The sequence below is a fragment of the Molothrus ater genome, chromosome 30 (genome assembly GCF_012460135.2).
Source record: "Molothrus ater isolate BHLD 08-10-18 breed brown headed cowbird chromosome 30, BPBGC_Mater_1.1, whole genome shotgun sequence".
In the NCBI taxonomy this organism is placed as follows: Eukaryota; Metazoa; Chordata; class Aves; order Passeriformes; family Icteridae; genus Molothrus; species Molothrus ater.
The window spans coordinates 1,663,501-1,680,583 of NC_050507.2; the positions used below are offsets into that span (position 1 = coordinate 1,663,501).

Genomic DNA, 17,083 nt, shown 5'->3' on the forward strand with positions numbered 1-17,083 from the left:
ACCGCCAAGGGGTGATTTAGGCACCTTCCCCCATAAAATCAGGGGTTTGGAATAGCAGTAAATTAAATTTAGCAACACAAGTGGCAGCAAATAATTCAAACCCAATCAATTTATCCCAATTAATCTGGGTTTTAATTCAGATTAAATAACGAGGCTGGGAACAGTGGTTTAGGCACTTTCCCCCCCTCTAAAATCAGGGTTTTGGAATAGCAGCAAATTAAATTTAGCAGCACAAGTGGCAGCAAATCATTCAAACCCAATCAATTTATCCCAATTAATCTGGTTTAATTTATATTAAATGGGATAACGAGGCTGGGAACAGTGGTTTAGGCACCTCCAAGGGGTGATTTAGGCACTTTCTCCCCCATAAAATCAGGGGTTTGGAATAGCAGCAAATAATTCAAACCCAATCAATTTATTCCAATTAATCTGGTTTTTAATTCAGATTAAATAACGAGGCTGGGAGCAGTGGTTTAGGCACCTCCAAGGGGTGATTTAGGCACTTTCTCCCCCATAAAATCAGGGGTTTGGAATAGCAGTAAATTAAATTTAGCAGCACAAATGGCAGCAAATAATTCAAATCCAATCAATTTATCCCAATTAATCTGGGTTTTAATGCAGATTAAATAACGAGGCTGGGAGCAGTGGTTTAGGCACTTTCTCCCCCATAAAATCAGGGGTTTGGAATAGCAGCAAATAATTCAAAACCAATCAATTTATTCCAATTAATCTGGTTTAATTTATATTAAATGGGATAACGAGGCTGGTAACAGTGGTTTAGGCACCTCCAAGGGGTGATTTAGGCACTTCCCCCCCATAAAATCAGGGCTTTGGAATAGCAGTAAATTAAATTTAGCAGCACAAATGGCAGCAAATCATTCAAACCTAATCAATTTATTCCAATTAATCTGGTTTTTAATTTATATTAAATGAGATAATGAGGCTGGGGCTGGGAACAGTGGTTTAGGCACCTCCAAGGGGTGATTTAGGCACTTTCTCCCCCATAAAATCAGGGGTTTGGAATAGCAGCAAATCATTCAAACCCAATCAATTTATTCCAATTATTCTGGTTTTAATTCAGATTAAATAACGAGGCTGGGAGCAGTGGTTTAGGCACCTCCAAGGGGTGATTTAGGCACTTTCCCCCCATAAAATCAGAGGTTTGGAATAGAGGTAAATTAAATTTAGCAGCACAAGTGGCAGCAAATAATTCAAATCCAATCAATTTATCCCAATTAATCTGGTTTAATTTATATTAAATGAGATAATGAGGCTGAAAGCAGTGGTTTAGGCACCTCCAAGGGGTGATTTAGGCACTTTCCCCCCTCTAAAATCAGGGTTTTGGAATAGCAGCAAATAATTCAAACCCAATCAATTTATTCCAATTAATCTGGTTTTTAATTTATATTAAATGAGATAACGAGGCTGGGGCTGGGAACAGTGGTTTAGGCACCTCCAAGGGGTGATTTAGGCACTTTCTCCCCCATAAAATCAGGGGTTTGGAATAGCAGTAAATTAAATTTAGCAGCACAAGTGGCAGCAAATCATTCAAAGCCAATCAATTTATCCCAATTAATCTGGGTTTTAATTCAGATTAAATAACGAGGCTGGGAGCAGTGGTTTAGGCACTTTCTCCCCCATAAAATCAGGGGTTTGGAATAGCAGGAAATTAAATTTAGCAGCACAAGTGGCAGCAAATCATTCAAACCCAATCAATTTATCCCAATTAATCTGGTTTAATTTATATTAAATGGGATAACAAGGCTGGGAGCAGTGGTTTAGGCACTTTCTCCCCCATAAAATCAGGGGTTTGGAATAGCAGCAAATTAAATTTAGCAGCACAAGTGGCAGCAAATCATTCAAACCCAATCAATTTATCCCAATTAATCTGGTTTAATTTATATTAAATGGGATAACGAGGCTGGGAGCAGTGGTTTAGGCACCTCCAAGGGGTGATTTAGGCACTTTCTCCCCCATAAAATCAGGGGTTTGGAATAGCAGCAAATAATTCAAAGCCAATCAATTTATTCCAATTAATCTGGTTTTTAATTTATATTAAATGAGATAACGAGGCTGGGGCTGGGAACAGTGGTTTAGGCACCTCCAAGGGGTGATTTAGGCACTTTCTCCCCCATAAAATCAGGGCTTTGGAATAGCAGTAAATTAAATTTAGCAGCACAAATGGCAGCAAATCATTCAAACCCAATCAATTTACCCGAATTAATCTGGTTTAATTTATATTAAATGGGATAACGAGGCTGGTAACAGTGGTTTAGGCACCTCCAAGTGGTGATTTAGGCACTTCCCCCCCTCTAAAATCAGGGCTTTGGAATAGCAGTAAATTAAATTTAGCAGCACAAGTGGCAGCAAATAATTCAAACCCAATCAATTTATCCCAATTAATCTGGTTTAATTTATATTAAATGGGATAACGAGGCTGGGAGCAGTGGTTTAGGCACTTTCTCCCCCATAAAATCAGGGCTTTGGAATAGCAGTAAATTAAATTTAGCAACACAAACGGCAGCACTGCTCCAAGGGGAACCAGGGGGATCCGGTGTCACAGCTGGAAGGAGGGGCTGGCCCTGGGTGTTCTCCACTGCTCCTAACTCAGGAATTCATCCAAAATAGAAAAGAGAAAAAGCAGCAAATTCAATTTATTCCCCATCCAGGTCAGTCCCTCTGATCAGGGAATCCTGCAATGGGTTGGGTTGGGAGGGATTTTAAAGCTCAAAATTGTGAAGTTCAAAACTTTAAAGTTTAAAGTTCCACCATCCCTGCTCCAAGGTCTGTCCAACCTGGCCCTGGACACTTCCAGGGATCTGCAATTCCTTCCAATCCCTCTTCTTAATTCTTATTTCAACATTATTTTATTCCATGGCATTTCTAAATTAGCATTTTTTATCTCAAGGTTTGTACACAGGTTTGGAGAACTGGAGAATTCTCTAAAATTCATTTCCCACAATCAGAAATTCACCCAAAAAAAAGAAAACAGCAGCTCCTTCCCATCCAGGTCAGTCCCTCTGATCAGGGAATTCTGCAATGATTTGGGTTGGGAGGGATTTTAAAGCTCCAAACTTTAAAGCTCCAAAATTCAAGTTTTAAAGGTTAAAGTTCCACCATCCCTGCTCCAAGTTCTGTCCAACACTGGACACTTCCAGGGATCTGCAATTCCTTCCAACCCCTCTTCTTATTCTTATTTCAACATTATTTTATTCCATGGCATTTCTAAATCAGCATTTTTTATCTCAAGGTTTGTACACAGGTTTGGAGAATTGGAGAATTCTCTACAAATTCATTTCCCACAATCAGAAATTCACCCAAAAAAGAAAACAGCAGCTCCTTCCCATCCAGGTGAGTTCACCAAGCCCCTCTGACCAGGGAATTCTGCAATGATTTGGGTTGGAAAGGATTTTAAAATTCCAATTTCACCATCCCTGCTCCAACCTGGCCCTGGACACTTCCAGGGAGCTGCAATTCCTCCCAACTCCTCTTTAAAATTAAAAAATTCCTGTGAGACTCAGCACTCCCCACCCCAGCAATCAGCAGAACCCCAAATCCTCACTCCACAGATTCCCAAAATTCCCACTCTGGACCTTTTGTTTTTTGGGAAACTCAAATGGAAGGCAGGAATTTTAAATTAATTTAAATTAAGAGGGAAGGAGGTGGAGCTCAGATTTGACCCAGGAAATTCAAGTGGAAGGCAGAAAATTTTAAATTAATTTAAATTAAGAGGGAGAGAGGGAGGTGGAGCTCAGATTTGAGGCAGGAAACTCGAATGGAAGGCAGGAATTTTAAATTTATTTAAATTAAGAGGGAGGGAGGTGGAGCTGAGATTTGACCCAGGAAATTCAAATGGAAGGCAGGAGTTTTAAATTAATTTAAATTAAATTGTTCAGGAAGGAGCACCAAGGATTTTGGTGATGTTTTCTTCTCACAGCTCCAGCAGAAGCTCAGAAGCACAAATTTCTACCACCACATTTCACAGACCTAATGATGCTTTAATTAACACTTTAATTACCACAACTCATCTGCAGCACCTCCTGCCAGGGGACAGAAACAACTCTGACCCTCAGCACAAATTCCTGCAGGTACCAAAACCAGAATCCTCAGGGGGATTTAAAGGATTTAAAGAGAAAAACCCCAAAAACTGCACAAATTTCTACCAGAACATTTCACAGACCCAAGGATGCTTTAATTAACACTTTAATTACCAAGAACTCACCTTTAAATCCTCCTACCAGGGACAGAAACAGCTCTGACCCTCAGCACAAATTCCTGCAGGTACCAAAAGCAGAATCCCTGGGAGGATTTAAAGGATTTAAACCAAAAAAAAAAATTTTAAAAACTGCACAAATTTCTACCACCACATTTCACAGACCCGAGGATGCTTTAATTAACACTTTAATTACCACAACTCATCTACAGCACCTCCTGCCAGGGGACAGAAACAGCTCTGACCCTCAGCACAAACTCCAGGTACCAAAACCAGAATCCTCAGGAGGATTTAAAGGATTTAAACCAAAAAAAGACCCCAAAAACTGCACAAATTTCTACCAGAACATTTCACAGGCCCAAGGATGCTTTAATTAACACTTTAATTACCATAACTCACCATTAAATCCTTCTACCAGGGACAGAAACAACTCTGACCCTCAGCCCAAATTCCCACAGGTACCAAAATCAGAATCCCTGGGAGGATTTAAAGGATTTAAACCAAAAAAAAATTTTTAAAAACTGCACAAATTTCTACCACCACATTTCACAGACCCAAAGATGCTTTAATTAACACTTTAATTACCACAACTCATCTACAGCACCTCCTGCCAGGGACAGAAACAAATCTGACCCTCAGCACAAATTCCAGGCACCAAAACCAGAATCCTCAGGAGGATTTAAAGAAAAAAACCCCAAAAAACTGCACAAAATTCTACCACCACATTTCACAGACTCAAGGATGCTTTAATTAACACTTTAATTACCAAGAACTCACCTTTAAATCCTCCTACCAGGGACAGAGAAACAGCTCTGACCCTCAGCACAAATTCCTGCAGGTACCAAAATCAGAATCCCTGGGAGGATTTAAAGGATTTAAACCAAAAAAAAATTTTTAAAAACTGCACAAATTTCTACCACCACATTTCAAACAGACCCGAGGATGCTTTAATTAACACTTTAATTACCATAACTCATCTACAGCACCTCCTGCCAGGGGACAGAAACAACTCTGACCCTCAGCACAAATTCCAGGCACCAAAACCAGAATCCTCAGGAGGATTTAAAGGATTTAAAGAGAAAAACCCCAAAAACTGCCCAAATTTCTACCAGAACATTTCAAATAGACCCAAGGATGCTTTAATTAACACTTTAATTACCATCAACTCACCTATAAATCCTCCTACCAGGGACAGAAACAGCTCTGACCCTCAGCACAAATTCCAGGTACCAAAATCAGAATCCCCGGGAGGATTTAAAGGATTTAAACCAAAAAAAAATTTTTAAAAACTGCACAAATTTCTACCACCACATTTCACAGACCCGAGGATGCTTTCATTAACACTTTAATTACCACAACTCATCTACAGCACCTCCTGCCAGGGGACAGAAACAAATCTGACCCTCAGCACAAATTCCAGGTACCAAAATCAGAATCCTCAGGAGGATTTAAAGGATTTAAACCCAAAAAAGACCCCAAAAAATGCACAAATTTCTACCAGAACATTTCACATACCCAAGGATGCTTTAATTAACACTTTAATTACCATCAACTCACCATTAAATCCTTCTACCAGGGACAGAAACAACTCTGACCCTCAGCACAAATTCCTGCAGGTACCAAAAGCAGAATCCCTGGGAGGATTTAAAGGATTTAAACCAAAAAAAAATTTTAAAAAACTGCACAAATTTCTACCACCGCATTTCACAGACCTAATGATGCTTTAATTAACACTTTAATTACCATAACTCACCTTTAAATCCTCCTACCAGGGACAGAGAAACAGCTCTGACCCTCAGCACAAATTCCTGCAGGTATCAAAATCAGAATCCCTGGGAGGATTTAAAGGATTTAAACCAAAAAAAGATTTTTAAAAACTGCACAAATTTCTACCACCACATTTCAAATAGACCCAAAGATGCTTTAATTAACACTTTAATTACCATAACTCATCTACAGCACCTCCTGCCAGGGACAGAAACAAATCTGACCCTCAGCACAAATTCCAGGTACCAAAACCAGAATCCCTGGGAGGATTTAAAGAAAAAGACCCCAAAGAACTGCACAAATTTCTAGCAGCACATTTCACAGACCCAATGATGCTTTAATTAACGCTTTAATTACCATCAACTCCTGCCAGGGGACAGAAACAACTCTGATGCTCAGCCCAAATTTTGGTATCTGCAAAATTCCAAATTTTGCAGGTAACAAAATCAGAATCCCTGGGAGGATTTAAACCAAAAAAAAAACCAAAACAAAACAAAACAAAAAAAAAATCATATTTTTATGGATCCCATCAGCACTAAACCAGCTGGGCACTCTAAACCAGCACCTTCCCAGCTGCTGGGAGATCCCAGATTGGGAATAATTCCCAGGAAAAGGGGAATCACCTCCAGGAAAAGGGGAATCGTCCACGGGAAAAGGGGAATCGCCCCCGGGAAAAGGGGAATCGCCCCAGGAAAAGGGGAATCGCCCCAGGGAAAAGGGGAATCGCCCCCGGGAAAAGGGGAATCACCTCTGGGAAAAGGGGAATCACCTCTGGGAAAAGGGGAATCACCTCTGGGAAAAGGGGAATCGCCCCCGGGAAAAGGGGAATCACCCACAGGAAAAGGGGAATCGCCCCAGGGAAAAGGGGAATCGCCCCTGGGAAAAGGGGAATCGTCCACGGGAAAAGGGGAATCGCCCCAGGGAAAAGGGGAATCGTCTCCAGGAAAGCCTTTCAGAGCAATCACGTTGTGCATGAGGACACCAGAGCATCACCCGTGCCCCCGGTGCCCGCGGCTCTCGGGCTCCACGTGCGCCGCTAACGGGCCCGGGGCAGCGGCTCCGTGAGAGCCTCCGAGCACCGCCGGGAGCAGCGGAGAGCGGGCACCGAGAGGGGCACGGCGGGAACCGGGGCTGGACCCCGAGAGAGGCAGAGAAGGAACCGGACCCGGAGATGGGACGGAGCCGGACCCCGAGAGCGGCGGGACAGGAACCGGACCCCGAAAGGGGCAGGGCAAGAACCGGACCCCGAAAGGGGCAGGGCAAGAACGGGACCCAGAGAGGCGCACGACGGGAACCGGGGCCAGACGGGAGCCGGACCTGGAGAGGCGCAGGGCGGGAACCGGACCCCCAGAGCGACAGGGCGGGAACCGGGGCCGGACCCGGAGAAGCGCAGGGCGGGAACCGGGCACCGAGAGCTCCCCGAGAGAGGAGATCAGAAACTGACCCCCGAGAGAGGCGGGGCAGGAGCCGAATCCCGCGGCGAGCGTCCCCGAGAGAGGCAGCCCCGGGCCGGGAACCATGCCCGGGAACAGCCCCGGGAAGCATCCCCGGAGCAATCCCCGGGAACCATCCCCGGGAGCAGCCCCGGGCCGGGAACCCCCTGCAGGAACCATCCCCGGGAGCAGCCCCGGGCCGGGAACCACCCCCGCGGCGGAAGGAGCGGTCACCCCGCGGTTGGGTCCCCGCCGTGCCCGGTGCCCCGCGATCCCCACGTTACACCCAGCCCCGCTCCCCCCACCCCGCCCCCGCCGCACTTACCGGGACCGGGCCGCGCCGGGCCGGGCCCTGCGCCGCGGGGCCGCCGCCGCCACCCCGGGCCGGGCCGGGCCTGGGCCAGCCCTGCGGGGTGGGGCGGGATGGGGATGGGGAGGGGGGGGGAGGGGAGGGTGACCGGAACGGGGAAAAACGGGAAAGAAACGGGAAAAAAAAAAAAGGGAAAGAGGAGGCGGCCCCTCCCCCGCGGCGTGCGCGCTGCGTCAACGCGCCGTGCGCGCTGCGTCATCATCCTGCGCCCGCTGCGCCCGCGTTGCTGTGGCAACCGGAGGGACGCTACGCGGGAGGGGCGTGGGGCGCCCCCTGGCGGCGCGGAGGGAGCGAGGGCGCCTTTTATGGAAATGGGCGTGGTGTGGGCGGGGTTATGACAGGCTCCGCCCAGCAGGTGTGGCGGGAGTTCGGCTCCGCCCCCTCGGGGATCCCGCATGGGCCGGGGTCCTCCGACCCCGGAGGTCCCGAATTCACCAGGGGTCCCAAATTCACCTGGGGTCCCAAATCTCCTCGGAGATCCCGAATTCACCTGGGCTCCCAAATTCACCTGGAGTCCCACATTTTCCCAGGGATCCCGCAGCTTCCAGAATCCTCTATCCCTGGGGATCCCAAATTCTCCAGGGGCCCCACATCACCAGGGATCCCATATCCTTCAGGATCCTCTGTCCCCCAGTATCCCAAATTCAGCAGGAATCCCACATTTCCCCGGGGGTCCCACATCACCAGAGATTCTACGGTTCCCAGGATCCTCCATCCTCAGGGATCCCAAATTCCCCAGAGGATCCCAAATTCCTCCGTAATCCCACAGCTCCCCAGGGATCTCACATCACCGAGGATCCCAGATCCCACCGGATCCTCTGTCCCCGGGGATCCCAAATTCCCCAGGGATCCCAAATTCCCCAGGGGTTCCACATTTCCCCGGGACTCCCACATCAACAGGGATCTCACATCCCCCAGGATCCTCTATCCCCAGGGATCCCAAATTGCCCAGGGGTCCCACATCTCCACGGAGGTCCCAAATTCCCCAGGGATTCTCCATCCCCGGGCACCCCACATCCATGGACACCCCTCCCAAGGGATCCCTCATTTCCCCCATGGATCCCTCATCCCCCAGAGAACCCCCTCCCACCTGGAATTCCCTTTCTCTGAGTCTCCCCCATTAGTCAGGATCTCCAATTTTCAGATTTCTCCACCTCCAACCACTCCTCGACCCCCCAAAGTCCCCCTTCCCCGACCTCCAGAGATCCCCTCACCCTCGGGGATCCCCATTGGTCGGGATTTCCCATCTCCACCTCCAAAGAACCCTCGACTCCCCCAAAATCCCCTTCTCTGAGCATCTCCAGAGATCCCCAGAGATGCCCCCGCCCTCGGGGGTCCCCCATTGGTCAGGATTTCCTATCTCCAGATATTTCCACCTCCAACCACCCCTCGACCCCCCAAAATCCCCTTCTCAGAGGATCCCCGACCTCCCCTCACCCTCGGGGACCCCCATTGGTCGGGATCTCCCATCTCCACCTCCAACCACCCCTCGACCCCCCAAAATCCCCATTGGTCGGAATCTCCCGTTTTCAGATATCTCCAAAGACCCCTCGACCCCCCAAAATCCCCTTCTCTGAGGATCCCTGACCTCCAGAGATCCCCCCACCCTCGGGGATGCCCTCCAGACACCCCGGGATCCCCCCGGTGTCCCCGGGAGTCCTCACCGCGTCTCTGCCCGTGCACCGGGCCGGGATGGCACCGAGGCGACACCGAGGTGACACCGGGGTGACACCGGGGTGGCCTCGATGTCCCCCCCGAGCTGCACCAGCCCCATCGGCCCCGCTCCACCTTAACCGGAGCGGCCGCTCCGCTCTGCCCGGGCGGCTCCGGCGGAGCTCGGGGGCGTTTATCTCACCCGGGATCAGCCAATATTTGTGGCCACGTCAGGAGGAGAACGAGCCCGGTGCTCCCGGCTCACTCCAGTTCCACCCCCCTGCTCCCGTTCTGCTGCTCGGACGCTGCTCGGGGTCCGTCCCGTTGTCACCTCCCGCCACCGGCGATGCCGCTGCCCGTGGTTCTCCTTCTCCTGAGCCTCCCACGGATGGCGGCTGCCAAGGGCGGGCGGTGCCCGGTCTGCGGGGTGGCCTCGCTGGCCCCCGGGGCTCAGCGGGACGCGCTCCTGGCTCTGGCCAAGCAGAGCATCCTGGCCAAGCTCCGCTTACCGGGCAGACCGGGCGCGCCGCGGCCGCCGTCCCGGGGCTCGCTGCTCACCGCGCTCCGCACGGTGCTGCGGGACGGGGCTGCCACCGCCGGCATGATCCGGGATGGAGCCGACACCCCCGGGATGCTCCGGGATGGAGCCGACACCCCCGGGATGCTCCGGGATGGAGCCGACACCCCCGGAATACTCCGGGATGGAGCCGACACCCCCGGGATGCTCCGGGATGGAGCTGACACCCCCGGGATGCTCCGGGATGGAGCCGACACCCCCGGGATGCTCCGGGATGGAGCTGACACCCCCGGGATGATCCGGGATGGAGATGCCGCCCCCGGGATGCTCCGGGATGGATTCGCCACCCCCGGGATGCTCCGGGACGCCGCCGGGATGCTCCGGGACGCGGCTGCCACCCCCGGGATGCTCGGGACGGGGCTGCAGGAGTTCGAGCTGCTGAGTTTTGCTGAGTCAGGTGAGGGCGGATCCGCGTCCGGCGGGTGGGGGGCACCGCGGGGAGGGTTCACAGAGGTCCCAGGACGAGGGAAGAGATGAGGAGGATCTTAACTCCATGTTTCAGAAGGCTGATTTCTATATTATTTCTATTATATTAAATTTATATTTATATTATATTTCTATTATATTTATAGGTATATTTATATTTATATTTATATTTATATGTTAATTATATTTATATTTATAAATTATATATTTATATTTAAATATATTTATATTTATATTTATATTTAAATATATTTATATTTATATATAAATTATAACTTTTAAAATATATATAATTATATATATAATATATATTAATATATATTTTATATATATTTTAGTATATATATTATATTAAAAGAAAATGATCTTTTAAAACTATACTAAAAGAATAGAAGAAAGCATTTCATCAGAAGGCCAGCAAGGAAAGGAAAAAATGGAATGATAATAAAATCTTGTGACTGACCAGAGAGTCCGAGACAGCCAGACTGTGATTGGCCACTAATTAAAAACAACCACATGAGCCAATCCCAGATGCACCTGTTGCATTCCACAGCAGCAGATAATTATTATTTACATTTCATTTCTGAGGCCTCTCAGCTTCTCAGGAGGAAGGATCCTAAGGAAAGGATTTTTCTCCAAACCCGTCCGAGGCAGGAGGGCGGGGAGGCGCAGGGCAGAGCCGGGGTGGATGCGGGGACGCTGCTGCTGGAGGCGGTGCCAGCTCCCGAAGCTGCCCAGATGCGAGGGTGGCAGCTGTGCTGCTCTGTGGCGTCGCCTGTCGCCCGCTTGGGCTGAACCCTCCCCGCTTGTGCTGGAGGTGAAGGGGTCACACGGCCACGTTTTCCTAAAATGGGATTTTTAGCCTCGATTTTCTGTCGGTTCACAGCGTGTGGATGGAGCTGCAGAGCTGACTGTGCCTGCACATCCCACCCAGAGCAGGGGGTGCCTCATTTCACCCCAGAATCTGCTGCTTCTGGCAGGGGAAAACTCCCCAAAACACACTCAGGGCTCCTGAAAGAAAAAAATAAAAATATCACCACTGGGAAAAAAATATTCGATTTCTACACAGACATCTTTCCTTGGAGAGACCCAAGCTCACCACCCCATCCCACAGAGCATCCTGCACTGTCACAGAGGTGTTTCCTGAAAAATCCCTTTGCCAGGATTGTCCTCCTGAGAAGCTGAGAGGCCTCAGAAATGAAATGTAAATAATGATTATCTGCTGCTGTGGAATGCAACAGGGGCATCTGGGATTGGTCTCATGTGAATTGTTTTTATTAATGGCCAATCACAGCCCAGCTGTGTCAGACTCTCTGAGTCTGTCACCGGTTTTTATTAAGATTCTTGTCTGGCTTCTGATGTTTCCTTTCTCTTTCTTTAGTATAGTGTATCATTTCAGTATCAGTTCAGTATAGTATATCATATCAGCCTTTCTTTTCTCTTTTTTAGTATTGTTTTAGTATATAATTTTCATATAATATGATATGACTATAATATAATGTAATATAATATAATATAATATAATATCATATCATATCATATCATATCATATCATATCATATCATATCATATCATATCATATCATATCATATCATATCATATCATATCATTAATATCATTAATATCATTAATATAATATTATAATATCATAATCATATCATAAAGTAATAAATCAGCCTTCTGAGAACTTGGAGTCAATTCTCATCTCCCACCTCGTCCTGGGGACCCTCACAACACCAGCACAACAGGGCTGGGACAGGATCACTCCCCCTGTCACGAGCTTCCATCATCATTCTTGTTAAGCTTTCTGATGTCTCCTTTCTCTTTCTTTAGTCGACTTTCAGTGTAGCATTTTCATATAATATAATATAACATCATATTGTATCATATAATATCATATCACATCATATCATATCATAATCATATCATATAATAAAATAATAAATCAGCCTTCTGAGAACTGGGAGTCCATTCTCATCTCTCATCCCATCCTGGGGACCCTCCCAACACCACAGCAGGGCTGGGACAGGATTTCGCTTCACCCCTGATCCTCCTCTCGCTTCTGCCCAGGTTCCTCCACTTCCCGCAGCGTCCGCCTCCATTTCCGCTTCTCCCCGGAGGTGGCCAGGAGCGCTGAGGTCCAGCAGGCCACCCTGTACCTGTTCTGGACGTCCCCTGGGCCCCACCCTGTCACTGTCAGGCTCCTCCAGCCAGACCCAGCAGGACCAAACCTGACGGTGACCAGCGAGGCCCGGCTGGAGGTGCAGGGACCCGGCTGGACCACGCTGGACGTGGCAGCGGCCGTGCAGAGCCTCTTCACCCAGGACACCCCACGGCTCACGGTGCACCTGGAGCTGCCAGAGCATTGGGCATCCCCTCTCCCATCCCACCAGGGCCATTCCCACCTGCCCTTCGTGGTGGCCAAAGCTCATTCCAGGGCTCCCCACCGCGTGCGGCGGCGCGGCGTCGATTGCGGGGCCGATTCGCGGATGTGCTGCCGCCGGGAGTTCTTCGTGGATTTCAAGGAGATCGGTTGGGAGGATTGGATCATCCAGCCCGAGGGGTACGTTTTGAGGAGATAAACAAAACTCCGCAATTTTTGTGAAGTTTTGCAGAGATAAACAAAACTCCACAACTTTTGTGAAGTTTTGTGGAGATAAACAAAGCTCCGCAACTTTTGTGAAGTTTTGCGGAGATAAACAAAACTCCACAACGTTTTTTGTGGAAGTTGTAAAGTACAAACTTTATTGTACTTTACAATAAAGTTCACGGTACTTAAAGTTTATTACAGCGCTGGACGCATGTGGGAATCGTTCTTTTAAAATGCCACGTGTACCTCTGGGGGCTTCAGGTCCCTTTTTATCCCTTTCTCAAATACATATGTGTACAATTTCACAGCAGGTTGTGGAAGGGACAAGATGGGCACCACGGTGCTGGTACCTGTGTTTTGTGGAGATAAACAAAACTCCACAAGTTTTTTGTGGAAGTTGTAAAGTACAACTTAATTGTACTTTACAATGAAGTTTACGGTACATTTATTACAGCGCTGGACACATGTGGGAATCGCTCCCTTACAATGCCATGCGTACCTCTGGGGGCTTCAGGTCCCTTTTTATCCCTTTCTCAAATACATATGCCTACAATTCCACAATAGGTTCATGCATCTTCATTTTTACAAATTTCCCGTGACATTTGCTGCTAGTTCTTCTTTATCAGAAAGAATTCTTAGGTCAGGTTTGTCACAGACATCTTTTATGAGAAATCCTTCCTGAGAAGCCGAGAGGCCTCAGGAACAAAATGCAAACAATGGTTATCTGCTGCTGTAGAACGCAACAGGTGCATCTGGGATTGGTCTCATGTGGTTGTTTTTAATTAATGGCCAATCACAGCCCAGCTGGCTCAGACTCTCTGGTCTGTCACACGATTTTATTATCATTCCATTTTTTCCTTTCCTTGCTGGCCTTCTGATGAAATCCTTCCTTCTATTCTTTTAGTATAGTTTTAATATAATACATATATCATAAAATAATCAATCTGCCTTTCTGAAACAGACACATTTTATGAAAAATCCTTTCCTTAGGATTTATTTCTCCTGAGAAGCTGAGAGGCTTCAGCAACAAAATGCAACCAATGGTTATCTGCTGCTGTGGAATGCAACAGGTGCATCTGGGATTGGTCTCATGTGGTTGTTTCTAATTAATGGTCAATCACAGTCCACCTGTCTCAGACTCTCTGTCCAAGCCACAAGCTTTTGTTATTCCATTCTTTTTCTATTCTCAGCCAGCCTTCTGATGAAATCCTTTCTTCTATTCCTTTAGTATAGTTTTAATATAATATATATCATAAAATAATAAATCAAGCCTTCTGAAACACGGAGTCAGATCCTCATCTCTTCCCTCATCCTCAGACCCCTGTGAACGCGGTCACAGAGGCTGACCCGCTCTCACAGCACTCTCTCTGTCTCTCGTTATCACCCTCTGTCTCCCCCCCTTATCTCTGTCTTTCACTGAAGCAGTTTCTCTGAGGCTTTTGCAGTCAGAGATAAATATTGCCAGCTTGGGGTCTGTGTACAAATCACAAACAGGATGGGGCTGCTGAGGAACTGCCTTGAGCTGTTTGATTTTCCAGCATCAGTCTCATTACATGGTTATGACAATGAGACGATGCCAGCAGCTCACATCTCAGGCAGCAGACAAAAAACTTCATGTTACAACTCACTTTATAAGTTTTTTGACCAATCACACAAAGCAAAAGCACATTGACAGTAGTTCTATCCAATCACCATAAGCACAGGTACCTTTGGTTAAACAATGCTTGCTTATTTTGAATACAATATTTACTTGTAAGCCCTAAAACACAACGCACAGAGCTCCATTATTAACCTTCAACCTTCCTAATATCTTGCTAGATAAACTTTCTGCAGCTCAGAGAGCTATTCAGACAAGCATTAATACACAGGCCATTGTTCTATCTGCCTTTGCTTTCCCTACAGTTTAAATAATTTTTCTGCTGTCCTAACTCATGGCTGCTTTAGCTCTGCTCACAGTTCTGCTGTATCTGAGGCCTGCCTTTTGCAGCTTTCCCAAAACCCTCTGATTTTTTGGATTCCCACCGCTAAATACCTATATTTTCTAACCACAGACTCAACTCAAAAAAAAAAAAAAAAAATCTACATTTGGCTTAAATCAAAACGGATTTCTAGCCTGGAAAATTTCTCCTCTGCCTCAGGTACCACATGAATTACTGCTCGGGGCTGTGCCCGCTGCACATGGCCGGCATCCCCGGCCTGGCCGCCTCCTTCCACACCGCCGTCCTCAGCCGCATCAAGGCGGCGAGCGCGGCGGCGGCCGTGGACTCGTGCTGCGTGCCCACCCAGCGCCGGCCGCTCTCGCTGCTCTACTACGACCGCGACAGCAACATCGTCAAGACCGACATCCCCGACATGATCGTGGAGTCCTGCGGCTGCACCTGAGCGGGGATGGGGAGGGTGGGGGGGCTCCTTCCCGTCTCCTCCCGGCTGGACGGGCTGAGGGGCTGATGGACTGATGGACTGAGGGACAGATAAACTAATGGACTGACGGACTGAGAGACTGATGGACTGAGGGAGTGAGGGACTGATGGACTGAGGGACTGAGGGGCTGAGGGACTGAGGGACTGAGGGACAGATGGACTGATGGACTGAGGGACTGATGGACTGATGGACTGATGGACTGAGGCGCTGATGGAGTGAGGCTGAGGGACTGAGGGACTGACAGACAGATGGACTGAGGGACTGAGGGGCTGAGGGGCTGATGGGCTGAGGGGCTGATGGGCTGAGGGGCTGAGGGGCTGATGGACTGACAGACAGATGGACTGAGGGACTGAGGGGCTGAGGGACTGAGGGACTGATGGACTGACAGACAGATGGAATGATGGACTGAGGGACTGAGGGACTGAGGGGCTGAGGGACTGAGGGACTGATGGACTGAGGGACTGAGGGACTGACAGACAGATGGACTGAGGGACTGAGGGACTGAGGGGCTGAGGGACTGAGGGGCTGAGGGACTGAGGGACTGACAGACAGATGGACTGATGGACTGAGGGACTTCTCCTGACAGACTGACGGACTGACAGACCGATGGACTGATAGACTGATGGACTGATGGACTGACGGACTGATGGATTTATGGACTCATGGACTCATGGACTGAGGGATTGACAGACTGAGGGACTGACAGACAGATGGACTGATGGACTGAGGGACTTCTCCTGACAGACTGATGGACTGACAGATTGATAGATTGATAGACTGACGGACTGATGGATTTATGGACTCATGGACTCATGGATCGACAGACTGAGGGACTGAGGGACTGACGGACTGATAGATTCATAGACTGACAGATTGACAGACTGACGGACTGAGGGATTTCCCCAGCTGCAGACCCCACATCAGCCCGGTCCCTCTGCCGTCCCACCCCGAGGTCCTGCTGTGCCCTGGGTGCAGCCACAGCAGCCCAGGACCCCCCCGTGTCCCCCCTGGGCTGCTGGGGTGGCGAGGGCCGAGGGCCGGGGTCCCCCCATGGTCCCAGCCGGGTGGACACGAGGCTGAGCAGGGAGAGAAGAGGGAAACGCATCCAAGTGGGAGGAATTGTCTCCCTCTGCAGGCACCCCGGCTGCTGGTGCTCAGTGCAGACTCCCAGTGCTGTGTGTGTGTGTGTGCCCCGTCACTCACTGGCACACCTGGAGTGCTCCTGGCACGGGCAGCCCTGGCATGGCACGGGACAGACCCAGCCTGTGGCACTGGACTCTCCAAAGCCCCCCCTGCACACCCTCTGCCCCTCAGCTGCCTTCCCCGGGGGGGTGCAGAACCCCAGATTCATCCCAGCCAGATCCAGGCACCCCCCTGGACACAGGTGAAACACATTTTATGAAAAATCCTTTCCTTAGGATGAAAGGATTTTATGAAAAATCCTTTCCTTTCCAAAAGGTAAATCATAATTATTGTTTCCATTTTGTTTCTGGGGCCTCTCGTCTTCTCAGAAGGAAAAATCCTTTCCTTAGGATTTGTGTCACAGACACATTTTATGAAAAATCCTTTCCTTAGGATTTATTTCTCCTGAGAAGCTGAGAGGCCTCAGAAATGAAATGTAAACAATAATTAT

General features: G+C 48.6%; 2 protein-coding genes across 2 annotated transcripts in view; one reads left to right on the plus strand and one right to left on the minus strand.

Moving 5' to 3' along the window:
- The window catches only part of R3HDM2 (R3H domain containing 2), a 68,577-nt gene extending 60,780 nt beyond the window's left edge, over window positions 1-7,797 (minus strand). The window contains exon 1 of the mRNA XM_054517715.1: window positions 7,739-7,797. The gene's annotated coding sequence lies outside the window, so the exon portion shown is untranslated. The remainder of the gene's footprint in view (window positions 1-7,738) is intronic.
- Window positions 7,798-9,397: 1,600 nt separating this feature from the next.
- Window positions 9,398-15,411, plus strand: LOC118697226 (inhibin beta C chain). Its single transcript, XM_036399762.1, is given in 5 exon segments — window positions 9,398-9,781; window positions 9,783-10,044; window positions 10,324-10,410; window positions 12,510-13,002; window positions 15,168-15,411. Coding segments are annotated over 5 exon segments (1,470 nt in total).
- The last annotated feature ends 1,672 nt before the right edge of the window (window positions 15,412-17,083 follow it).